The sequence below is a fragment of the Somniosus microcephalus genome, chromosome 14, assembly GCF_052327205.1.
Source record: "Somniosus microcephalus isolate GS21.2 chromosome 14, FLI_Smic_1.0, whole genome shotgun sequence".
Taxonomy (NCBI): domain Eukaryota; kingdom Metazoa; phylum Chordata; class Chondrichthyes; order Squaliformes; family Somniosidae; genus Somniosus; species Somniosus microcephalus.
The window spans coordinates 49,337,174-49,360,292 of record NC_141000.1 but is presented as its reverse complement, the minus strand read 5'-3'; the positions used below and the strand labels follow the sequence as shown (position 1 = coordinate 49,360,292).

The 23,119-nt window shown below is 43.3% G+C and overlaps 1 protein-coding gene across 4 annotated transcripts in view; it reads left to right on the top strand.

The window, feature by feature from the left end:
* The first annotated feature begins 11,024 nt into the window (after positions 1 to 11,024).
* LOC147107483 (uncharacterized) overlaps positions 11,025 to 23,119 on the top strand; it is a 106,151-nt gene continuing 94,056 nt past the window's right edge. The window contains exons 1-3 of one of the 4 annotated variants that reach the window (XM_086006552.1): positions 11,028 to 11,225; positions 13,600 to 13,699; positions 18,543 to 19,527. In XM_086006552.1, coding sequence (XP_085862678.1) covers positions 18,577 to 19,527 — 951 coding nt within the window. In that variant the 5' untranslated portion in view covers positions 11,028 to 11,225; positions 13,600 to 13,699; positions 18,543 to 18,576. Of the gene's footprint in view, positions 11,226 to 13,599; positions 13,700 to 18,542; positions 19,528 to 23,119 lie in introns of all 4 variants that reach the window. The other 3 variants (XM_086006554.1, XR_015080811.1, XM_086006551.1) reach the window with 3 other exon arrangements.

Genomic DNA, 23,119 nt, shown 5'->3' with positions numbered 1-23,119 from the left:
ACCTGAGACTGTGCCCCCTAGTTCTAGACTCTCCAGCCAAGGGAAACAACCTCTCAGCATCTATCCCCTCTCATTCTTCTAAACTCCAAAGAGTATAGGCTCAATCTCTCCTCATAGGACAACCCTCTCATAGAGTCATAGAGTTATACAGCACAGAAAGAGGCCCTTCGGCCCATCGTGTCTGCGCCGTCCATCAAGCCCTGTCCAATCTAATCCCATTTTCCAGCATTTGGTCCATAGCCTTGTATGCAATGGCATTTCAAGTGCTCATCCAAATGCTTCTTGAATGTTGAGGGTTCCTGCCTCTACCACCCTTTCAGGCAGTGAGTTCCAGACTCCAACCACCCTCTGGGTGAAAAAGTTCCTCCTCAAATCCCCCCTAAACCTCCCGCCCTTTACCTTGAATCTATGCCCCCTTGTTATTGACCCCCCTACTAAGGGGAAAAGTTCCTCTTTATCTACCCTATCTATGCCCCTCATCATTTTGTACACCTCAATCAGGTCCCCCCTCAGCCTTCTTTGCTCCAAGGAAAACAACCCCAGCCTGTTTAGTCTTTCTTCATAGCTGAGGCGCTCCATCCCAGGTAACATCCTGGTGAATCTTCTCTGCACCCTCTCCAAAGCAATCACATCCTTCCTATAGTGAGGCGACCAGAACTGCACACAGTACTCCAGCTGTGGCCTTACCAGCGTTTTGTACAGCTCCATCATAACCTCCCTGCTCTTATATTCTATGCCTCGGCTAATGAAGGCAAGTATCCCATATGCCTTTTTAACCACCTTATCTACCTGTTCCGCTGCCTTCAGGGATCTATGTACATGTACACCAAGGTCCCTCTGACCCTCTGTACTTCCTAGGGTCCTACCACTCATTGTGTATTCCCTTGCCTTATTTGTCCGTCCAAAATGCATCACCTCGCACTTTTCAGGGTTAAATTCCATTTGCCACTTTTCCGCCCATCTGACCAACCCATCTATATCGTCCTGTAGCCTGAGGCTTTCCTCCTCGCAATTTACCACCCCACCAATTTTCGTGTCATCTGCGAACTTACTGATCATACCTTTTACATTCTCATCCAAATCATTTATGTAGATCACAAACAGCAAGGGACCCAGCACCGATCCCTGAGGTACCCCACTGGACACAGGCTTCCAGTCACAAAAGCAACCTTCGACCATCACCCTCTGCCTCCTGCCACTGAGCCAGTTTAGGATCCAACGTGCCAAGGCACCCTGGATCCCATGGGCTCTTACCTTCTTGACCAGTCTCCTATGCGGGACTTTGTCAAAAGCCTTACTGAAGTCCATGTATACCACATCCACCGCATTTCCCTCATCCACACACCTAGTCACCCCCTCTCAAAATTCAATCAGATTGGTCAGACATGATTTACCCTTGACAAAGCTATGCTGACTATCCCCGATTAATCCTTGCCTCTCCAAGTGGAGACTAATTTTGTCCCTCAGAATTTTTTCCAATAATTTCCCTACCACAGATGTTAGGCTCACTGGCCTGTAATTCCCTGGTTTATCCCTGCTACCCTTCTTGAATAATGGTACTACGTTAGCTGTTCTCCAGTCCTCTGGTACATCCCCTGTGGCCAGAGAGGTTCTGAAAATGTGTGTAGAGCCCCTGCAATCTCCTCCTTTGCCTCACACAGCAGCCTGGGATACATCTCATCCGGGCCTGGGGATTTATCCACTTTTTGGCCTGCTAAAACCGCAAGTACCTCCTCCCTCTCGATGCTAATATGTTCAAGTATATCACAGTCCCCTTGCCTGATTTCTATGTCTACATCGTCTTTCTCCATAGTGAACATAGATGCAAAAAATTCATTTATAACCCCGCCTACATCTGGCTCTACACACAGATTGCCACTTTGGTCCCTAATGGGCCCTACCCTTTCCCTGGTTATCCTCTTGCCCTTAATATACTTATAAAACATCTTAGGATTTTCCTTTATTTTGCTCGCCAGTGTTATTTCATGGCCCCTCCTCGCTCTCCTAATTTTTTTTAAGTATGCCCCTGCACTTTTTATACTCCTCTAGGGCTTCCTCCGTCTTTAGTAACTGCCAAAAGCCCCCCTTCTTTTCCTAATGCATTTTTGTATATCCCTTGTCATCCAAGGTTCCCTTTGCTTGTTGGTCTCACCCTTGACCTTTACGGGAACATGTTGGCATTGTACTCTCTCTATTTCCCTTCTGAAAGTCTCCCACTGCTTTGATGTGGATTTTCCTATAAGTAGCTGCTCCCAGTCCACTTTGGCCAGATCCTGCCTTATCATATTAAAATCGGCCTTCCCCCAATTTAGAACCCTTATTTCCGGGCCGTCTTTGTCTTTTTCCATGACCACCTTTAATCTCACTGAATTATGGTCACTGTCGCCAAAATGCTCTCCTACTGACTCTTCCACCACTTGCCCGGCTACATTCCCCAGAATTAGGTCCAGTACCGCCCCCTCTCTTGTAGGACTTTCTACATGTTGGCTCAAAAAGCTCTCCTGGATGCACTTTAAGAATGCTGCACCCTCTAAGCCTTTCACACTCTGACTATCCCAATTTATATTGGGGAAGTTGAAATCCCCCACTATTATTACCCTATTATTTTCGCACTTCTCTGAGATTTGCCTACATATCTGTTCCTCTATCTCCCCCTGACTGTTTGGGGGCCTATAGTACACTCCCAGCAAAGTGCTTGCCCCCTTTTTGTTTTTAAGTTCTACCCATATGGCCTCATTAGAGGAACCCGCTAATATATCATCCCTCCTTACAGCAGTAATTGACTCCTTAATTAATATTGCAACACCCCCTCCCCTTTTACACCCCCCTCTGTCTCGCCTGAAGATTCTATACACCAGAATATTGAGCTGCCAGTCCTGACCCTCCCTCAACCATGTCTCCGTGATAGCAACAATATCGTACTCCCATGTGTTCAACAACAACTTCAGTTCATCCACCTTATTTGCAAGACTCCTTGCATTAAAATAAATACCTTCCAGCCTTGCCATATTCCCTTTTGCCTTCACATATTTGCTCTACCTTCCCAGCTGACTTGTTTTTCCTCCGTATTTGGCTGTAAATCACCCCCTACTATAGCTCCACTCTGTATCCCATCCCCCTGCCAAGTTAGTTTAAACCCCCCCCAACAGTGCTAGCAAACCTCCCCGCAAGGATATTGGTCCCCCTCTGGTTCAGGTGTAAACCATCTGACTTGTACAAGTCCCACCTTTCCCAGAAGCAGACCCAGTGATCCAGGAAACTAAAGCCCTCCCTCCTGCACCATCCCTTTAGCCATGCATTCATCTGTTCTATCTTCCTATTCCTATACTCACTAGCAGGTGGCACCAGGAGTAATCCAGAGATTACAACCTTTGAGGTCCTGCTCTTTAATCTTCTACCTAGCTCCCTAAATTCTTGCTGCAGGACCTCATCCCTCTTTTTAACCTATGTCGTTGGTACCAATGTGGACCACGACCTCTGGCTGTTCGCCCTCCCCCTCCAGAATGCCCTGCAGCCGCTCAGTGACATCCTTGACCCTGGCACCAGTGACATCCTTGACCCTGGCACCAGGGAGGCAACAAACCATCCTGGATTCACGTCTACGGCCACAGAAACGCCTATCTGTTCCCCTTACTATAGAATCCCCTACCACTATTGCTCTCCCGCTCTTTTTCCTCCCTTCCTGGGCAGCAGGAGCACCCCCAGTGCCAGGAAGTTGGTTGCTGCCGCCTTCCCCTGGTAAGTCATCCCCCCCAACAGTATCCAAAGCGGTATACCTGGTTGAAAGGGGGATGGCCACAGGGGTCCCCTGCACTACCTGCCTGCTTCTATTGTTCCGCCTGGTGGTCACCCATTTCCCTTCTGCCTGTGCAGCCCTACCCTGCGGTGTGACCAACTCACTGTACGAGTAATTCGCGACCCTCTCAGCATCGTGAATGCTCCACAACCCATCCACCCGCAGCTCCAGCGCCCCAAGACGGCCCGTTAGTAGCTGCAGCTGGATGCATTTCTGGCACACGTGTTGGTCAGGGACACTGGCAGCGTCCCTGAATTCCCACATCGAGCAAGAGGAGCATATCACGGGGCTGGGCTCTCCTGGCATGACCTACACCTTTAATCAAGTTAAATTAAATTAATTCAATACCACCAGTAAAGTAAGCCTTACCTGGTCTCTGGAGCCCTTTGTAGGCCCGCTCTACCGCTGAAGCACCCGCCGAAGTTCTGAGGCCTTGCCTCACCTGAATCCCTGACTCACCCAACTCTCAGCACTCTGTGAAAACCGCACTCAATGCAAAATCGCACTTCAAAGCCTGTTTTTATAGGCCCTGAAACAAAGACTTGCTGAGCCCAGCTACAGGAGAACCAGGTTAACCAGATTACTCCAGTTTCCCTTGTTAACTGCCTTCAGCTGCTCTGAGTTGTAGGACTTGTTTATCCCTTTTTAACCCTGCTTAAAGCTGGGAAATTTAGATTTTAAACAGTAAACAGTACACAGGAATCCCAGGAATCAATCTTGTGATCCTTTGTTACAGCCCCTCTAAGGCAAAAGTATGTCCTTCCTCAGATAAGGTGACCAAAACTGTGCACAATACTCCAGGTGTGGTCTCGCCAAAGCCCTGTACAATTGTAGTAAGACTTCCTTACTCTTATACTCCAACCCCTTTGCTATTTTCCTTCCTAATTGTTTGCTGTACCTGCATACTAACTTTGTGTTTCCTGTACAAGGACACCTAAATCTCTCTCTGAACACCAACATTTAATATTTTCTCATCATTTAAAAAATATTCTGTTTTTCTGTTCTTCCTACCAAAGTGAATAACCTCACATATCCCTCCCCACATTATACACCATCTGCCACCTTATTGCCCTCTATTTAACCTGTCTATATCCATTTGCAGGCTCTTTGTGTCCTCCTCACGGCTTACATTCCCATCTAGCTTTGTATTGTCCGCAAACTTGGATACATTGCACTCAGTCCCTTCATCTAAGTCATTAATATAGATTGTAAATAGCTGAGGCCCAAGCACTGATGCTTGCGGCACCCCACTAGTTACAACCTACCAACCGGAAAATTACTTGTTTATTCCCACTCTTTTCTGTCCGTTAACCAATCCTCGATCCATGCTAATGTATTACCCCCAATCCCATGAGCCCATTTTTGTTTTTACTTTAGATTGGGATGTGACCTGGTCGTGCAGACTGAGACCTTCAATGGCATAAGTAGGTATGAAGGCACAAGTTTAAATTTTAATTTGGGTTGCTAATGATTAGATTATTTTCTTCTTTAATTAGAATGTAGAATTATTTATTTACTGGATGTAGCAGAGTTATAGGATGTATTTTCAAGTACAAAAAATATGGTAGTATGCAAAGTATCCCGATTCATGAAGCCCACAGGTGATCAACTAGTAATTGAGGAAGCTTTGACCTAGAAATTAGTGTTCGCCACAAAATTTGACATGGCTGAGTTAACGGCTGCTAAAACGGCCGCAACGCTAAGGAGAATAAATTTGTTTGGGGGGCTGGAGATTGGTGGCACTGCGATGTAGTCCACATCCTTCCTCCATCACCTTCTGTGCAACGCCCTCCTGGTGGTGTCAGTGGAGACCTCCGAGGCGAAGTTCTCATACTGAAGTGGCGTTTGAGCTTCGCATAGCCTATGGGAATGAGGCTGTGGAGCACGCAAGGAATTGTGGGCAATTAAAAGGGCTATGAATTAAAGGGGCAATGCACTCGGAACTAATACAAATTAAAATGCAGTTTTCGGTTCTTACTGCCTTTCAAAAAAAAATTTACATTAAAAAATCCCAAATTTGATTATTCAGCTCTTAAAGCTGAATTCCCTTCTGAACCTCAAAAAATGGGAAAACTGCTTCAGCACTAACACAAATGCCTCAGCAAGCCAGGGAAGGGACACCCAGGGTCTCACACAGCACTCCAGCTTTGGGCAGGGTATCAACCCTGCAAGACAGGTCCTCTACCCACAGGAGCCAGGAGGCCCTCCAGAAAGAAGGATGTGGGACTACAGCACCAAGGGCATCACTGCCAGCAGACCACTGGGCAAGGTCAGTGAATGCATCTTCAAAAGTCATCTCCTACCAACTGTACCACTAGCCTCACACACTGCTCAATGTACGAGCTTACCCTCAATCACTCACCTACCCACAATCTGCACCAATCGGGAGGCGCATCTCCCATTCCTAGCCTCACCTCACCCCCTTGGAGGAGATCGTGCAGGCTATTCTTGGCAGGGGCACGGCTGAGCCCTTGGCTCCAGATTGGCTAGAAATGCCTGAGAATTCTACACAAGGAGAGAAGGAGGAAAAAGAAAAATAATAATAAAATCATTATCCATCATCAAGCATCCAGCAAAGCCATTTGCAGTGTCCCCCACAAAGTCAGCAGCCTCCACCAGCCATGCTGCAGCCACTGGGGTAGCACTGCGTGACATCAGTAGAATAGGCAAAGGCACACATAAGACAGTCACTAAGAGAATGCATTAGGGTGATGAGTTGATTTCTTGATTTCATATTGGATGGATAGATGTATAAAGTTGGATTGGGAGGTTTGCTTTGTGGTGGCTTTTATTTCAGCCTTGTGGCCAAGAGGATGCTGTGATGGTCAGTAATAGGGAAGGTAAGATGTGGGACAAATGTTGAAAGGGGAATTGGGTTTGTGGTCATTGGTACCGCGGGTGGATGATTCCATCCCGGATATCCCGGCCAGAAGGGGCTGTCTGGGTTGCATCCTTCCTTCTGCTTCCTCTTTTTTGGCTTCTTCCTCTTCTGTGTCTTACTCATCTGTGTCTTCCTCTTCCCTCTGCGAGCGGATGCTGTAAATCTGAAATGACAGCATAAAATACTGGAAATACTCAACAGGTCAGGCGCCATCTCGACCAGAAACGTGAACTCTGTTTCTCTCTCCACAGATGTTGCCTGACCTGCTGAGTATTTGCAGCATTTTGTTACTTCTCAGAGGCCTTCCTTGACCATCTGAGGCCTTGCAAGCATCCAGCAGCATTCCCTATGCACTTAAAAAAAACTTATAACATCTATTGCAGCAAGCCACTACTTCAATAAAATTTAAAAAAAACCCAGTCCAAAGCTTAAATCCAAACTTACCTGAAAGATGTGTGTGTCCCTTTAAGAGATGCTGACATCGCCACTGTCAGCCTGCTTGCACGCCAGCACTAGGGTCAAAATTTGGAGTGGTGACGTTAAGTCGCGTTGCACGCCGCCATTTTTTTCCAGGGCACTGCCAGTTACCTGCAGCGCAAAAGGAGGGAGGAAAATGGCAGCCATTGCGGGACCTGCCACCGGCTGGCGAAAGAGCGGCGGTCGCCATTTCACGGCGCTATGGCATGACGGTAAGTAGATGCAGTTCTAGCCCACTAACTCTAACTACCTCACAAACTCTAAACTGTCAATTTCTGCGAACTGATGCCAAATTTAATTTGTTGGACTAATCTGGCTGCTTCACTCCCTACATTTGTACAGAAGTGATATTTTATCAGTCATGGCTGGCCGTCACTCTTGGATTGCTGCCAATCAGCGACATGAGAAGGACTGTAAGCTACAGATGCATCACCTTGGCTGTTCTGAAGGAGATAATTTTGGAAAAAAATAGCAAATGGAAATATTTGGTATAGATATGAATCACATGTAGTGTAACATATAAAATTATTTTTAATGATGATAAAAGGAATAAATGTGTTTTGATGTAATGTTAATAGATGATTTCATCCGCAGGGCACTCATTGTTTTTTGCACCTGAACTTCTTGGCACAAAATCTGGAAAATTCCTCTCCGACCTGTCTAGGCGATGGAAACTAGTCCAGGAGTTCACTCTGGCCCTGAATTCCCGGCACTACCCACCTTCTGTAAGAGGTGATCTCTGCCCCAGCCAGAAACAGGTCCAGCTCTCGCTTGAAGGAATTCAGCAAATCAGCGTCCACCACACGAGATGACCGCCTGTTCCAGAGGTTCACTATTCTCTGGGAAAAGAAGCACCGCCTGACACTAACCTAGATCTGGCCTTATACAATTAAAAATGGTGACCCCTGGTCCTCCCTAATCTATTTAATTGGAACAAACTGTCAACTGAAACACAATCTATTCCCTTCATCATCTTATAAACCTCGATCAGATCACCCCCGTATCTGCACTTCAATAAAGTGTAGAGTTCCAACTCTTTTAGCCTATCTTGATAACTAAGATGCTTTAAACTGGGAATTAGTGGCCCTCCTCTGCACCCTTTCCAAAGCCTCAATATCGCACACCATGTCAGGAGACCAAAACTGGACACAGTATTCCAAGTGAGGCCTGACCAAGAAGTCACTTGTGTGGTACCTTATCAGAAGCTTTTTGGAAGTCTAAGTAGACAATGGCCCTGAATTTGCGGTTGGAGGCATACCTCATTTAATATTTCCAAGATACCCAGTGAGTCCTTCGTAACTGTCCTTGAACATCCTTCAATGGTCCAATACAGTCTTTGACAGTTCCCTGATTTGTCACATAACTGAAAAACTTTTCCCATTACTTCCACAATTGTCTACAATCCTCTTTTCCATTATCCTTTTAGCTGATCTAATAGCAGCCTTTGTTTTCTTTAGCGGTTCCTCGTACTTAACTCTCTTTAGTTGAGTATTAGATGCCTTTCATTTTTGTTTACGTCTTATTTATCTTTGTACATGACCAGTCAGCCACCGTGGCATTTTCTTACTGCACTCCCTTCTTTTGACTTTGGGCACATATTTGTCTTCCACATTTTTTATCTTGTTCTTAAAAACTTTCCATTTGTTTTCTACATTGGTCTCAGCACCACACAGTAGAGTTAGCCAATTTACCCATTTCAAATCGTCTGCCATTTTAGTGAAGTTTGCCATCCTGAAATCTGGTACGAGTTGTAGATCATCAGTACCTTTAACAACAGAGTTCCCCTCATTAAATGCAACAAATGAGAAATGATAATTGCACTTATAGCCTTCAAAGAAGCCGGGAACTGAAATTACAAGCTACACTCCTCAAAGGTGTGGATGTGTTTCATTGCTACAACCAATTATGGTTTTACAGTCCACGCACCCACTATAAGCAGTGGGGATGGTATTTTTTGATGCACTTGAAAGGAATAAGAGGAGATTTTTGTACATCAGGGAGGATGTATTGGACATGAGGGGATGTGGAATGATGATGGAACTGAGACAGCCCAGTACTAAGCAGTCAACACTGGTTTAGAAGGGGTAGATCATGCCTGGCCAGCCTCTTTGATTTCTCTGAAGAAGTGGACTGTGGTGAACTCTATGACATTGTCTGCTTAGAGTGCCAAAAGGCATTTTATAAAGGTCCATATGAAAGATGACTAGTTAAGCATAAAGCTGTGGAGATTCAGATTAAATCTCGGGAATGGATAATAAATTGGCAGAATTGTAGAAAACAATGGTTACTGGTTAAAAGAGTCACGGCAGGGTCGTGGGGGGGGGGGAAGTATTGAGTCTGAGGGGGTTGTTCCTGGGCTGGGTGTTGGAATCACTACCATTTCTAACTTACATCAATGACTTGGACTCAGAACTCTATGTAAATTGGTTAAATTAGAAGATGATGGCTCCCACTGTCCACCCAAAAGTCCAGCAAAAGTGAAAATCTAGCTCTATTTACCTCACGGTGTAGAGATTTTTGACAATGCGAAAAATTTATTTTGCAATTTATCAACTGTTCATCTTTTAGCTTGGAGAGGTGGCAGAAGTTTGTACTAGTGATACACAAATTGTTCTCATTTGATATTACTCATACAGAATTTTCTCATGGTTATTATCAAACTGGTAAAGCCCAAATTTATTCTTCATAATAAATTGATTATTTTACCTGGCATTAGCTACTGAACCTGTAGTTGTCTGAGTTAATTGTCACCTTTTTTAAGGATGAACACCACGTTAGCTTGTTTCCAATCAAGCAGGACCTCCACAGCATTTATCAACCATCTGATATGAACATTGGCTCATGACAAATCTCAAACTTTGTCTCTCTTAGTTATAGATAAATATTGTCTATCCCTGGGAATTAATTTATTTTGAGCCTTTTTACCTTACGTAGGACCTCCATTTCATTCATCCTAAACCTTTATAAATCAATGGTTCAGCCCCAGCTGGAATTTTGATTCCAATTCTGGGAACCACACTTTAGGAAGGATAATAAGGTCTTCAAAAGGGCATAGAGGAGATTTCCTAGAATGGTACTAGGGATGTGGGACTTCGGTTACATGGCGAAACTAGAGAAGCTGGGGTTGTTCTCTTTAGAGAAGGGAAGGTTAAGGGGAGAGTTAATAGAGGTGTTCAAAAACATGAAGGGTTTTGATAGAGTAAATAAGGAGAAACTGTTCCCAGTGGCAGAAGGGTCAGTAACCAATGGACAATTAACAAAAGAACCAGAGGCGAAATGAGGAGACATTGTTTTTTTAGCAGCGAGTTGTTATGATCAGGAATGCACTGCCTGAAAGGGCGGTGGAAGCAGATTCAATAGTAACTTTCAAAAGAGAATTGGATAAATACTTGAAGGGGAAAAATTTGCAGGGCTATGGGGAAAGGGCAGGGGAGTGGAACTAATTGGGTAGCTCTTTCAAAGAGCCGGCACAGGCACGATAGGCTGAATCACCTCCTTCTGTGCTGTATTATTCTCTGATTCTAGGTCAAAATCTTGAATTCTAAGATTAGTTACAAATATGAGCTTCACGTTGCTTCACTTTCAGGTAGAATTTGTCAGGTAGAATATGATTTTAAAACTTGATTACAAAGATTTGGTTGAGAAATATTATAATATCCAATGTGATGGATTAATCCTAGAATGATAACAATCTGTAGTTACCAGGCTCATATAGCATCTCAATCAAGTAGACATGTTCAAGCCTGCCACTTTGTTTATATATCTGTTGCCCACAGAAACTTTAAAGACTGGGAAATGCTCAGCAACAAACATGTACTGCTTTCATTGTAACTGACAACTGAACAAAAGGGAGTGGAACACAATAAACCATTACTTTTGGCTTTGCCTCAAGGGGAAAGGAAGCTAAAGAAAGCCAATTGCTGCGTAATAGCAACGTAGCTAAGTAACAACTGAGCAAATAAAAAGGCTATTGCAGTCTGAGTAAACACTCGATTGCTGATTAAATGTACAATTTTGTACAGTTTGTGTTTACCAGTCAGCACTGTATTTGGGGCAGATACAGGTTTTAAGGTAAGTATATTTTTGGTTAAACCTAAATGATTTAGATACCAAGTAACAACTGATGAAAGTGAAGCCTGTCTCTGTTGTATGTATAAAACATAGTTTATAGTTCAAGTTTAATATTTGACACTTTTAGTTTCAAACTTTTAGCAAATGATTTAAAAAATCCTAAATTCTATGAATCTATAGGCATTTATATTAGGTAATATTGTAGGGGAAAAGTTAGATCATTTTCATGGTGTTTGATTTATTCGCTAATCTCAATGGAAAGGACTCCTTGGTTTATTTTTCAGTGATAAGAAAATGGAACAAATTAATAAAACCAAATGTAATTTTGCCTGGATTAAACTGGATATAGATTTTAAATGATTTAGCTAACCTTTCATCAACATGTTGCAGGTATTTTCAATGGCGTCACGATATAGCATCATCTGGTAGGGGAGAAAATCTGGTTGGAGAGGTTCAAACATGGAATTGCAGGAAAGATGGGCATGGATTTGATAGTTGCTTTTACGTCCTGCCGATCGTGTTCTGGATTGTTTCGAAAACAAAGTCCCCTTTTACGTGGTCAGGTCATTAGCCTGACTCACAACTCCTGCTGACATGAGAATTCTCGGCTTGGGAGTCCCCACACCCCAGCTGGTACCGCTAGCCTTCTTTGGGCCTTATTTGGGGTGGGTGGAGGTTCCGCCCCTTACTAAGCCCCATGGAAACTTCCAGTGTATCCTGGTCCTGACCCAATTTTCGCCACTCTCCCACTGGAGTTACAGTGGAAGTGAACTGGAAGGACCATGGATATCGATTAAAGAGGGGGGGAGGGTTGTGTGCGGGCAAGGATACATCCTTGGGGAACTCCAGAGATAATGATGCTGGGGCAGGAATAGAAAAGGCATTGCTGGGGATGCTCTTGCTATGATTGGATAGGTAAGAGTGGGTTAAGCGAAGACAATCCAAGCTGGAGAATGAAGCAGTTGTTGCAGGAGTTGTCAAAGGCTGCAGAGACGTCAAGAAAGATGAGGAGGGATAGTGCACCATGGTCACAGTCACAGAGGATTTCATTTGTGACTTTGATTACATTTTAGTGCCATGATAGGGGAGGAAATCTGGCTGGAGAGGTTCAAACATGGAATTGCAGGAAAGATGGGCATGGAATTGGTAGGCAATGACATGTTCAAGGTCTTTTGAGAGGAAAGGGAGGTTGGAGATGGGACGGTAGTTTGCAAGGACAGAGTGGGTTTTTGATGGAGGGAATGTGATGACGGCAGTTTTGAAAAAGAGGAGGACAGTACCTGAGGAAAGGGAAGACGGGAGGGCAGTGATATCAGAGGAGAGAGGGTGAGGTGAGGTGATAAGGAGATTGAAATCACTGTGGATAAGGAATCATTCATTGCAGAGGTTGAAGGAGAAAAGGAGTAAGGCTATCTTGGAGAAAACTTGGGGTGGGGCTTTGGGGGGTAGTAGAGAATGAGGATTTTAAAGGAGAAGCAAGAAGGGTGGAACAAGTTGTGCTCGAACGAAGGTGTCAGAAGAGTTCTGGAAGGAGAACAAAATGTGATTTGGTGATGAGGGCCACACCACCTCTGCAGCAGTTTGCATGGGGAAGCAGGTCGAAAGTAGAGCCAGTCCATTGGAGAGGAGATTTAAGAGAGGTTTTTTAATTTTTTAAGGGTTTTGATAGAAATGAATAAAGAAATAATATTTCCTCTGGTTGGGGAGTCAGTGGCTGAGACCGCATCAATTTCAAATTATCACTGAGAATGAGGAGAGAGGTTAGAAAAAATTGCTTTACACAGTGTGTTGTTGAAAAAGAAAGAAAGACTTGCATTTATATAGCACCTTTCACGACCTCAGGGCATCCCAAAGCGCTTTGCAGCCAATGAAGTACTTTTGAAGGGAACTCACTGTTATAATGTAGGAAAAGCATGGCATGCTTTGCTAATACTCACCCTGCTCGCGTGGAGGGTAAACACTGGCACAAACTGGTTGGGCCAAATGGCCTGTTTCCATGTTGTAACTTGTAACAGTCCAGGAAAGCTCCAGGACCTACAGGCTACTTAGCCCAATTCTATCTCTTGAACCTAACTCTTTTACTATTTTGAGGAGACAAATGGAATTCTCTCTGGCTTTACTCAGATTAATGACTTTTAATGGCACATTCCAGAAATGGATTAAATTCATTTACTCTGACTCTACATCAATTGTGTGAACCTTGCATTTCCCTTCCAAAGCCCCCCCCCCTCCCCATTCAACAATAAATAACCTAAAACCTATTTTTGAAGGACGTCCCTTATCTGCTACACAGGTATTTTAGATTTATTTAATCTTTTAACACATTTACATTTCAGTTCTCTCTATTAACCTTTGTGATGGATTTACTTACCAGAGTCAAGAAATCCTGATTCAGTGCGTGCTGTGAGTTAAATCCTGCCACTAAAGATCATCAGAAAATGCTGAAATCTCTTCTTTTGTCTCGAAATTTTCTTGTAAGGTTTGCAAAAGTTACAATTAAGTAAAATTAACAACCAAAATAAAACTATTGGTATTGCATGCTATAAAAGATGTGGAGTCTCTTAGTGTTGAATTATTTATAACATGGACTCGTTGATTCCTCCCATTCTTCCAAAAATCCTTGGCCTATTTTTCATAAAAAACAACAAAGAAATTATCATTCTTTATGAACAGTCAACATAAACAAGTATTTTGTTTTAATATTGTATTTCTGTATGCTTTTTTGGTATTAGATTACAGAAGTTACACATATTTAAAGGTATGGTTAGAACAGCAGTTCTTTATAAAAGTTAAGTCTGTCACATTACAGGTGTTAGTAAGAACATTAATTTAAAGGGAACATTTGTTCAGATACTAGTCCATTCCCTTTACACCTTAACAAGAAATGCTGGTTTATAGAATTAGTTTGGACTTTGATTCTTCAAATTTAACTGACTCGTTATTAGATTCACAGATATCTTCCCTGCCTCAACCTACTTCCTTCTCAAGATGCTAACTTTTGCTGGTATATGGTTCTGAGGGTATATTGCTATTTCTTGTGTGTGAACTCAGTGAAAGTCAGCAAGTTATTTGATCATGGGAAGATCATAGCCAGCCACAATCCTGTTGTCATCTGATGTACACATTTGCACTTTTCAGCACAAGTGACTTGACAGCAATCAAGAGCAGGTTAGATTGGCAACAGCACTCTATAATTCAGGGAGCAGTGACACTCTCTAACTAGATGCTTTGTGATTAGTTGGCTCAGCTAAGGTCCATTTTAGACTGAAGCCCTGCATCACAACACCCTGGATGGTATGGAGCAGGAGTGTCATCAGCCAATACCATTAACTAACTTGATTTTCCTCTCCCCCTCAAAAATTCTGACTACTGCGTCATCTCACCAATGGGCGTGCAACTCTTTGTGTTTGGAAGGGTATGTGCAATTTTTTTCCACATCCAAGCTGATTGATCCACTAATTCTCCTCTTTGGGATAATCCAGAGATCCTTCCCATGACTGAAGGAAAGAGTTTTGATAAGTGGAGGCTAAGGGCCTGAGTCACATCTCCCAGATTATGTTGAATGGTTACATCAGGTTGTATGAATGTTTTCCGAGGCTAAAGTCACCTGGTGGGAGGGCTTCCTTTCTGAGGTCCTTGTTGACTTAAGGCAGGAATGGTTTGGTGGCTTTGCTATTCCATTTTAACTTTCCATCCAGCCGTGGGTGCCAGCGCTGCAGGATGAAAAGTGATGAAAAATACCTGAGGGAGAGGTGGGGATCTGAGTTAGGGCAATGAATTAGAGGAGGATTCAGATCCTGAGGTGTTGTAGATCCTCAGCTCCGGCAGTATTGGGTCATAATCTTAAAGCAGATGAAATCGATCTGAATTCAGCACATTGTTTCGTGGGACTGGCAGTGGAGCTCCCTGCGGCCCTTGGGATGCACTGTCTTATTGATCTTCTCCTGCGCATAGTTAGACTGGATGCTTTATAAAGTGGTGCAGACAGAGGGATAATTCCTACTCTGCAGTTAAGACTTTTCTTACTTTGCTTGCTCTTTGATCATTCAAAACTCCTCCAACACAAATGCCTGCAATGAAATTTTTCTGCGGCAGCAAACGAGTCTCCAGGATGGTGTGTTGCCTCCCTGGTGCAAGGGTCAAGGATGTCTCGGAGAAGCTGCAGAAATTTTTTGAAAGGGAGGGTGAACAGCCAGTTGTCGTGGTGCATATAGGTACCAACGATATAGGTAAAGAACGGGATGAGGTCCTAAAAGCTGAATATAGGGAGTTAGGAGGTAAATTAAAAAATAGGACCTCAAAGGTAATAATCTCAGGATTGCTACCAGTGCCACGTGCTAGTCAGAGTAGAACTAGAAGGATACTTCAAATGAATACGTGGCTAGAGGAATGGTGCAAGGGGGAAGGATTCAAATTCCTAGGACATTGGAACCGGTTTTGGGGGAGGTGGGACCAGTACAAACCGGACGGTCTGCACCTGGGCAGGACCGGGACCGATGTCCTTGGGGGAGTGTTTGCTAGTGCTGTGGGGGAGGGTTTAAACTAAAATGGCAGGGGGTTGGCAAACTGAGCAGGGAGACAAAGGAAAGGGAAACAAGGATAGAAGCAAAAGACAGGAAGGAGAAAAATAAAGGTGGCAATCAGAGAAATCAAGGGTTTAAAACAAACATGGCCACAGTAAATAATAATTCTAAAAGGTCTAAGAGCGTTAAAAAAACAAGCCTGAAGGCTTTGTGTCTTCATGCAAGGAGCATTCGTAATAAGGTGGATGAATTAGCAGCGCAAATAGAGGTAAATGAATATGATATGATTGGAATTACGGAAACATGGCTCCAGGGGGACCAAGGCTGGGAACTCAACATCCAGGGGTATTCAATATTCAGGAAAGATAGGCAAAAAGGAAAAGGAGGTGGGGTAGCATTGCTGGTTAAAGAGGGGATTAACACAATTGTAAGGAAAGATATTAGCTCTGATGATGTGGAATCTGTATGGGTAGAACTGAGAAATACCAAAGGGCAGAAAACATTAGTGGGAGTGGTGTATAGACCCCCAAACAGTAACGCAGAGGTTGGGGATGGCATTAAAAGGGAAATTAGGGAAGCGTGCAATAAGGGCACAGCAATCATCATGGGTGACTTTAATCTACATATAGATTGGGCTAACCAAATTAGTAACAATACTGTGGAGGAGGAATTCCTGGAGTGTATACGGGATGGTTTCCTGGACCAATATGTTGAGGAACCAACTAGGGATCAGGCCATCTTAGACTGGGTATTATGCAATGAGAAAGAATTAATTAGCAATCTTGTTGTGCAAGGCCCCTTGGGTCGGAGCGATCATAATATGATCGAATTCTTCATTAAGATGGAGAGTGAAGTCGTTGACTCAGAGACTAAGGTCCTGAATTTAAATAAAGGGAATTATGATGGTATGAGATGCGAGTTGGGTAGGATTGATTGGGTAATGTCACTCAAAGGGTTGACGGTGGATAGGCAATGGCAAACATTCAAAGATCGCATGGATGAACTACAGAATTTGTTTATCCCAGTTTGGCATAAAAATAAATCAAAAAAGGTGACTCAACCGTGGCTAACAAGGGAAATTAGGGATAACATAATTAGAGAGGACATATAAATTGGCCAAAAAAAGCAGCAAGCCTGAGGATTGGGAGCAGTTTAGGATTCAGCAAAGGAGGACAAAGGGAGTAATTAAGAGGGGGAAAATAGATTATGAAAGTAAGCTAGCAGGGAACATAAAAACTGACTGTAAAAGCTTTTATAGTTATGTAAAGAGAAAAAGATTGGTGAAGTCAAGCGTAGGTCCCCTATAGTCAGAATCAGGGGAATTTATAATGGGGAACAAAGAAATGACAGACCAATTAAATACATATTTTGGTTCTGTCTTCACAAAGGAGGACACAAATAACCTCCCAGTGATGTCGGGGAACATAGGGACTAATGAGAGCGAGGAACTGAAAGAAATCAGTATTTGTAGGGAAATGGTGTTGGGGAAGTTGACGGGATTGAAGGCCGATAAATCCCCAGGTCCTGATAATCTACATCCTAGGGTACTTAAGGAAGTGGCCCTGGAGATAGTAGATGCATTGCTGGTCATCTTCCAGAACTCGATAGACTCTGGAACAGTACCCATGGATTGGAGGGTAGCTAATGTTACCCCACTATTCAAAAAAGGTGGTAGAGAAAAAACGGGGAATTATAGACCGGTAAGCCTGACATCGGTAGTGGGGAAAATGCTGGAGTCCATTATAAAAGATGCAATCACTTGGAAAGCAGTGACAGGATTGGACAAAGTCAACATGGATTTACAAAAGGTAAATCGTGCTTGACTAATCTACTGGAATTATTTGAGGATGTAACTGGTAAAATAGATAAGGGAGAACCAGTGGATGTGGTGTATTAGGACTTTCAGAAGGCTTTCGATAAGGCCCCGCATAAGAGATTAGCTTGCAAAATTAAGGCACATAGGATTGGGGGCAAGGTATTGAGTTGGATAGAGAACTGGTTGGCAGATAGAAAGCAAAGAGTTGGAATAAAGGTGCAGCAGGCGGTTAAGAAGGCAAATGGTATGTTGGCCTTCGTAGCAAGAGGGTTCGAGTACAGGAACAAGGATGTCTTGCTGCAGTTGTACAGGGCCTTGGTGAGACCGCACCTTGAGTATTGTGTGCAGTTTTTGTCGCCTTATCTGAGGAAGGATGTTCTTGCCATGGAGGGAGTGCAGCGAAGATTCACCAGGCTGATACCTGGGATGGCAGGAATGACGTATGAGGAGAGATTGTGTTGATTGGGCTTGTACTCACTGGAGTTTAGAAGATTGAGAGGGGATCTCATCGAAACCTATAAAATTCTGTCAGGCCTGGACAGGCTAGATGCAGGAAGGATGTTCCCGATGGCCGGGGAGTCCAGAACTAGGGGTCATAGTCTAAGGATAAGGGGTAAGCCATTTAGGACAGAGATGAGGAGGAATTTCTTCACCCAGAGAGTGGTGAACCTGTGGAATTCTCTGCCACAGAGGGCGGTGGAGGCCAGTTCATTAAATATATTCAAGAAGGAGTTGGATATATTTCTTAAGGCTAAAGGGATCAAGGGATATGGGGAGAAAGCAGGGACAGGGTACTGAATTTGGATGATCAGCCATGATCTCATTGAATGGTGGAGCAGGCTCGAAGGGCCGAATGGCCTACTCCTGCTCCTATCTTCTATGTTTCTATGAAATGTGTTCAATGTAGAAAGATTAATTTTGCTGTTTCTTTGTCTACATTTGGACAATTCAAGATTTTTCTTTCTTTCAACTTTTCAGGAAAATTACCACATTGTTTAGGTAACATCTGATTATGGCAGCATCCCAGAAAGTCACTATTCAAGAGACTCTTGATAGTCCTGCTCTTTCCCCAGGATTTGGTTCACCAACATCTGGAAATCTGCAACAGCCACTAAAGGACAACAGCGAGAATCTCAGATGGGATCTAAAATATCATAACAAAAAACCACAAGCTTTTAACAGACAGGACTTCGGTAACAGACCTGAGAAGAGGAGTATAGGCAAGAACAGGGCACGCCTCAGAATTGCATCTAACCAGAGGGCTCAATGTTCCATTAGTAATAAGGAGGAAAAATTAAAGTATCTCCAAATGGAGCCAAGTGCTTCTACAGAGAAAGTTTCTTTGCTGCACTGTTTTCATTCATTGCAAGAGAAATCTTTACATTCCGGCAATCCTGAAGGACTGAAAGATCAATCATCAGGTTTGCATAATAAAGTCAAACGAAGTAGACCAGAACACACAGGGACACATAAACAACAAATTGATCCAGACAGAGTAGATTATGTTATAGGAGATGAGCTTGATATTAAAGCCTCTTCAGGTCATCACTCTTATATTGATGCTACAGAAAGTACAGCCCTGGAGAAGCAACTTCCAGCTCTTTCACAGGATTCTGAAAAATTACCTGATGCAGCAACTGGAAGAAGTTCTTGTGCAAGTCACTCCAGTCCTGGGAGGTCACCGTCAGAACATTGTCATATAGAAATACACAGTGAAACAAAGTCTCAGTCGCAACCCGTATCCTACAACGAAAGCCTCAAGCAGTTAATTAGTACACAGATTGAGAGTGCAGTGTCCCGGTTCTCCTCCTCATCATCATCATCTTCATCATCCTCCTCCTCTTCATCACTGGTGGAAGGCAGAACTCTGGGGTCAGAACAAATAAGTCATTGTGTAGATCCCAGTAATCCCAGCAGGCACAGTATGCCACAGACCAACACCAACATGCCTAACAATGCTGAGGTAAGTAAAATCCTATACATTCAGACCTAAAAATGGCTCTAATACCTTATGAAAAAAAAAGTTATGGTTGATTACCAATTTTTCTTTTATTTCAATTTTGAGCTTCCCAGGAGGATGTTTTCCACATTTAGAAACTGTATTGCTTACCTCAACATTTTTGGTTTATTTTTAATAAAGTAGTCCGGATTTTGCGGTCAGCGTTGAAGGAACGGCGTTCGCTGTTCATTACGCTTACAGCTGCCCACAGACTTCTTGTGGGCTTTTGCACAGCAACTTATGGTTTTTGGAGATCCTTTTAGTGCGGCGCCCTCTACAGGGAATCTGTGGCATGCGTGAGCAGGGTAAGCAATAGCGTGTCTCTTCAACCAATCAGACTGAAGAATCCTCACTGAGACATGCAGAGTCTAAACCAGGAAGTATAAATTAGAATTTTTAATTCAATGCAAAATCATGTACAGAAAGCAAAATAAAGTGAGGGAAAGAAAAATAGGATTAAGAGAGAGAGAGAGAGATAAAAGAGACAGAAATAAAAAGTAAAAAAAATTCAATTGTTATTTCTTTTAAATCTCCAACAATAATTAAAATCTGAAGGAATGATACTCCACACTTGTAAAAGTAAATTTTCAGTGCCAGAGAGGTTGTTTGGCAGTAATTAAGATTTACCACGGCATTAAAAATTCACTTACACCTAATTGCACCAGCTCTAACTTTTTCTGGTGTGTTTAGCATGTAACTAGTGGATAAGTACCGCAATTTCATGCCCTTCAAGTTACTGGTGTAGCAAAGCTTGTGGAGGAGCAGGGCAAATCAGACAGCAACTTCTAGATTTCCACGTTTTACTGCACGTGTGCGGACACTGGAAGTTGTTGTCCGATTTACTCTGTAATAATTTACTCCATAACATCTGGACCAAAGAATAGAAATAATGACTTATGTTTTCCACTCAACGAGTTTGTTCTATAGAATATTAAAATTATCAGCAAAAATATGGCAAATCGAGACTTGCTTGCAATAATACTCATTTTACGTCTTCCAACTGCCCATTTAACTAGTAATGGGCAAGGAACCAGCTCCAGGGAGTGAAAAACTTTTGGAAATTAAGTACGGCAGCAAATTTGTACAGCGAGTCCATTTCCAGATTTTGAAAGACAGCATTATAGATCCATGGTATTAGAATCAAAATATTTGCTCGTATGAGTGTATTTGACCTCTGGGCTTTGAAATCCAAAACAGAGTACACTACAAGTTTTAAAATTTGTGTATGGTCTGCTTGTGTAGTTTGTACTGAACATTATGGGCCAAATCTTGCTGAAGTGCGGCACCTTGCGGCATACACCGTTAGTTAGACTTTTTTCCTCACCCTTCAGCTCAAAATCTTTTAGCACTGTAACTTGCTGAAAGTGCCAGCGAGGATAACGGTGCATCTGGGACCTTAGTGAATGACGGAACCAACCATCTATCTCCTTAACCAATGAGATTTAAGGATTGAGAAATAAATAGAGGAAGGATGGAGAAGGAGGGTGAATTCAACATGAAATCAGGTACAGGAAGAGAAATAAAGAGAGAGAAACAAAGATTGGATTAAGAGAGAGAAAAGGAGACAGAAAGGAAAAGGAAAGGAAAATAAAATTTACTACATATAGGAATGAGATTGGACAATTTAAATTGTTCCTGTTCTGGGTCAGAGAGATTGATTGGCATTGCATTAACGATGATCATGTTGTTAAAAGGGTACATACACTCTGAATTACCAGCCCTAACTTTCTGCAGCGAGTTTAATGGGCAATTAATGGGCAAATCCAGCAAGTTCTTGACAATAATGGGAGGCTAAGGGGGAGATGCCGTTTATGTGAAGTAAACGGCAGAGCAGCGTAAATCAACCAGCAAGTTCTGGAAATTTGCAACTCACGCCGTATCTTTTAAACCCTTGAACCTGCTGCACGATTTGAGCATTAATAACTGTGGGTGTCGTTGACATGCTGTTATTTTCCCAGCAAGATTCAGCCCCATATGTTTTAATGAATTTCCTGGTTAGTTCTGTTATTCCTTGCACTTATAATGATTTATTTAAACACCCAAACCTTCAAACTTTCAATTTCCCTTGTGAGAGAACAAAATATACAGCTAAGCAACACATGGGATCTTTTCAATAGTTTAATGTTCATTTGTTTAAACTGCTTTTCCATATCAAGTGCCACAGAGCCACATGCCCCTCAGTTGATTAAAGTAATGGTGAGCACAGCGCAGTAGACTGTTTAAAAGCCAATAGTTGTGAGTGGGTGAGTGCCTAATGTTGGTGGAATCCCACTCCCGATCAGCCTCCTCCCGCTAACAGCACAGTGAACTATTTAATATAATAAATTCCGGGTTGAATGGATACTCTGCCAAAGAGTTTCGCTGTTCCACCAGTGAAATATCTCCAGCTCAGTGGGTGAGTTAATTCTTATCTGCTTGTTGTAATTTTCCCCATTATAATGCCTTAACAAGCAGTAGCAAATCTAGAAGGAAAATACCAATTTTATTTCACTTTTTTGGCAGCAGTGTAGAAAAGGCAAGAACTGGAAATTTCAGCTTGTCTCCCAGTTTTCCATCCATTTTAAAGCTCATCTCTACCATTATTTCTGTTAACATTTCCCACACCTTCACTGTCTGCAAATACTGCTGTTCAGTCGGGTATAGCAGAGGCAGAAGTCCCGATATTTATGGGGAGGCAGGGAGGGTGCAGGTGTAGCCGAAAATGGCCGAAGAACCCGGCAAGGCCAGAGGTCCTGCCGAAATTAATGGCAGGACCTCATTTGCATCCTGTAGCTCTGCCTCCTGCCCGCCAGCCAGTCAAATGGACAGCCTGGCCACCGGGCTGGAGGAACACCAGCGGCAGGAGGCCACATCCGGAGACCCTTGGGGCCGGTCCCCCATAATCGGGAGGGTTGGGGGTTGGGGGTTGGGGACGAAGCTCCAGTCAGCAATCGGAAGGGCTGGGGAAGGCCGAAGGCTTCCTTGAGGAGCTGACGGGGAGCACTCCTGCTCCTCCTGGCCCTATAAGGAATGCTGAAAGAACCACTTACATTGTGGAACCGGCAGCTCCCGCCTCTGTTTCACTGCTAAGCTTCCCGACCCCCGGGAAACCTGTGAAGCACAAGTTAATTTCAAATAGTACTCCCAATTGCACTGTAGGAGCCCGATTTAAATATGTTAATATGTGTTCTGCCTCTCCACGGCAGGACACTCAGACGCCCCGCTATCCATCTCCGTAAAAATGGTGCCGGGCGCATGCGCGGCGTATTGGGGTCAGGTTACGTGGATTTTGCTCTTTAACCCTCTCCTGCCCAACTACTATCAATCCGATTAAATTGCTTCTAGCAATGATTATAGCATTTTTCAAAGCTCTAGCTTCATACAGTGGATGACCTAATACGAGCTCTTCCTTCTTGCTGTATGTGCTGACTTAGAAAATGTCTGGTTTTAAAATGAATCGGAGAGAACGCTGAGTGATACCTGACTGGTTGAGCCCGAGCGATTGGGGGATGGATGTAATTGGATGACATTTTCCGAGTGGAGCACATTGCAGCCAACACAAAACCTGTCAATTATT